The 3541-nt window shown below is 44.4% G+C and overlaps 1 protein-coding gene across 1 annotated transcript in view; it reads right to left on the bottom strand.

Moving 5' to 3' along the window:
• The window catches only part of LOC119420591 (solute carrier family 22 member 6-like), a 14190-nt gene extending 11109 nt beyond the window's left edge, over positions 1 to 3081 (bottom strand). Inside the window, exons 1-4 of the mRNA XM_037688008.1 lie at positions 2677 to 3081; positions 2492 to 2595; positions 2196 to 2350; positions 135 to 303 (exon numbers count right to left, since the gene is read on the bottom strand). Of these exons, the coding sequence (XP_037543936.1) occupies positions 135 to 303; positions 2196 to 2350; positions 2492 to 2595; positions 2677 to 3081 (833 nt within the window). The remainder of the gene's footprint in view (positions 1 to 134; positions 304 to 2195; positions 2351 to 2491; positions 2596 to 2676) is intronic.
• Positions 3082 to 3541: the final 460 nt, after the last annotated feature.

Genomic DNA, 3541 nt, shown 5'->3' with positions numbered 1-3541 from the left:
TATATATATATATATATATATATATATATATATATACATGTGTATGTGTGTGTGTGTATCATATATATTGCATCACTAAATATTTGAAACTTTAGGCAGGCCTCCAGTGGCTTATCTTTAGTTTGGTGTCGCACCATGAGCTGAGGAAGAAGGCGTAGGAAGGCAGCGACACGCTCAGCGTTAACCACCTCCAGTCCCTGATGAAGTAAGCGAGGAATGTGAAGATCAGCTGTCCAATCGTGTAACAGTAACCCGCCATTGTCCCTGTGGCGGTTCGCACACGGGTGGGGACCCACTCGACAACTTTAAACCAAATGAGACATTTTTATTTGAGGGGTTTATGGGCTGTTTTTAGAAATGGACAAAAACTTTCAAAAAATAACATTATTTAAAGTAATGCATAGTGCACACCATTTTATATCCCAAAGATTAGAACAAAAGTTTTGTCCAATCTGTTTATACTCAGAGCTTGCATGTTTGTCCCCTGGTGTAAGATGGTTGCTGCCAAAATATTGCATCTGTTCAGGTGGCATATTCCTGGAAACCCTAAAGAGAAGCACTCAGGAGGCAACCAAATCAGATGCACAAACCACCTCAGCTGAGTCCTTTCAATGTGGAATAGTGGTGGTTGTACTCCATGATTGCAATAGCTGAGCCACCCTTTAAAGGAAGCCTGTCTCAGATGGTTGCACTGAAGATTTTGTTATTTTGAATATAATCCCACCTTTTAGCCAAATAGTAAGAAAGTAGATGAACCAGAGAGCTTTGCAGTTTGGCTCAGCTGCTTCTTCACCCCAACAGACCAGAGCAACACTCTCATTAGTATGGAGAAGACTATAATCATCTACTGCTCCACCCTAACATCACTTATGACCAAGACTCTTAGATATGTGAAGTCCTCTGTTTGAGTCAAAAGTTCACCCCATCCCAAAGAGAACCTGCTCAGGCGAGATCCATGGCCTCAGATTAAGAGGACCTGATTCTCATCTTGATCACATCACAATGTTGCAGCTGATTGCAGCCATTCAAATCCACATAACACATGCAGATTAGGGAGTCAGATTCCTTTGAACACCTTAAAAACTTTGCAAAATTAAAAGTTCTAGTCCATTTTTCTGTAGCCAGGACAAAAGGCACGCTGCTCCTTCTGAATCTGAGGTTCAAGACTCGATCGGTGTGGCCCTTCCAGCACCTTCCAACAGTAAACTTTTCCACAGAGGTTGAGAAACGTGGCATCTGATTGTTGAAACACATGCTACGGTCAATCTTTTTTTTTTTTTTTAACAATGGTATGCCACACAGATTGTCCTTGTCTATGGCCTAGCATGAGGTTTTTGCTCCCACAACCATAGAAACTTCAGTCCTTCTAGCCTACATGTACCTGTTAGCTGATTCAGGAGTCCTTTCAAATAAACCAGTCATAAAGACCTCCTACATTACCTTGAGGACCTCCATGATCACTGGTATCCACCAATGTCTTGTCCTGTAGTCACCTCAAAAGGCACTGATGACCTTCAAATTACAGCTCCTGGAAGCTCCATCTGCAGTAGAGACCCTGAACATGACCTATTCGAAGTCCACATTCCAGACCTCCCCATGGTTTACAAAAACCTACTGGAGAAAGGAGTGGAAGAGCTCATTGTCAGAGCCTCCATCAGATGTTGCCAGTTCACCCTGACTGTCAGTCTTCCATGTCACCAGATCTAAAACCACCAGATGGGAACCAATTGGCAGTGCTACGCCTTTATTTATTCATTTTTCAAAGATCTGGTCCTCATGTTTGATTGTAAAACTGATCATCACTCTTTGGCCTTTGGCCTAGGGTGGTCTGGTACCACAAGACTTATGTACCACCCTCATTATGAACAGGCCATCTTAAAACATAAATCTGAAGGCTGACAACCTCTGTGGTTCAGATAAAGGAGGGCGTTCCTCTCAGTCAGGTGACTGTCATTGGACTTTAAAGTCATCCAGGAAGAATTGAGGAATTCCAGGACACAAAGAAAGCCTGATAATCTGAACTGTGGTTCTGTGCGTAGGCCTACGCACAAAGAAACAACTTCTTGAGCTAAAAGGTCTCATGGAGTTTTGCATGAGATTGGAGAACATATATTTTACAAGGTAGTTGTTAAACTCTAGCATGAAAAAATGAGTATGCCTTTGATTTGTTCTGTTCTTTAAATTTTATATCTTACTGAGTGATAAGGAGTTGAGGCCGACGCCAGACAGAGCCATCCCACAACCAAACCTGAACAGGCAGAAGAGGGAGAAGGAGGGGGAGAAAGCAGCGCACGTTCCTGAAACTGCCATGAGCAGGTTGGAAACAATCAGGAGCATTCGTCGACCATATCTGGAAGATAATGACGTCAGTGAAATAATTTGTTCATCAAAAAACATCAAAATAACATATTATTGTCAGAGTTTCTGCTTCAGACACGTTGTGCACTGCTAGAGTTTTAAATAAAGTTAGAGTTGAAAAGGTAAATCTTACCTGTCTGAGAGGCTCCCCAACACAAAAGCCCCCATGAGCACACCTCCCATGTAAATCGTTTGTCCCATTTGTTTAAAGGAGCGCAGGTCACACACCAAATCCCACTATCACATCAAACAACATGTACAAACATCTAACTTGTGTTGAAGTCCTCGATGCGAAGCAGGTGGAGCATGCAGCCATACCTCAGATATGATAGTGGAGGTCCTTTCAGTCATGTTGTAGGACCAGCCATCTGTGCATCCCTGCAGGACAATGTCCAGCTCATCCTCATCCTCACCACGCTTGTCTGAAGCCAAACTCCAGTTCCTGTCCACAAGGTGCCACTGTGGACTCACGTACCGCTGACATCTCTGAGGTTTCCCAACAGAATCCAGAGGGACAGTGATGAGCAGCGTCTCCTCTGGGCTCAGCTGAAACCCAGAGAGGTTGGAGTGTGCTCTGCAGTGGTGAAGAGACTCCAAGGCCACAAAGTTCTGCAGCAGGTTGTGACTGGCCATCATCATGACGGGAAGACAGAGGAGCGTCACGTGCAGGACCTGGAAGCGTCCTGTGCTGCCCACCTGCTCCAGGAGGTCTGCAAACACCATGATCTTTTACAGCTGGAGTTCCAGAAGGCACCGCGTCAGATGCAATCTTCCTTAAAGGTTCCTAGTTTTGTAGAAAAAGTGAGGGTTGTTGCAGCATCTGGGACAGAACGAAGGAATAAACTTTGTAAAAGCCAAATCATTTTCATTTTTGAAGTGTTACATAATAGAAAAAGAACAAACAGACTGGGAGGGACATGATGGTGGCGACACGTTAGGTTGTGTTTAGCTGGGCTCCTGCCATTACTAACTAAAAACTGCCTTTCAGGAGGATATTCTCGCTGCCTCTGCATCGGATGCTCCAGGAGTCAGCATTGTCGTGTGACGACTCGTCAGAGCTGAAATATGGCATCAAAATTGAAGAAATTTAAGCTAATTTCTGTGGCCACTGGGCCTGATGCTGCCTCAGGCCATGGTACTTCTAGAGCTGGGGTCTCGGCTCCATCCTCACCAGGTTCCAGAG

The sequence above is a fragment of the Nematolebias whitei genome, chromosome 14 (genome assembly GCF_014905685.2).
Source record: "Nematolebias whitei isolate Nwh7 chromosome 14, NemWhi1, whole genome shotgun sequence".
Classification (NCBI taxonomy): Eukaryota; Metazoa; Chordata; class Actinopteri; order Cyprinodontiformes; family Rivulidae; genus Nematolebias; species Nematolebias whitei.
This window is presented reverse-complemented; position numbering and strand designations above follow the sequence as displayed.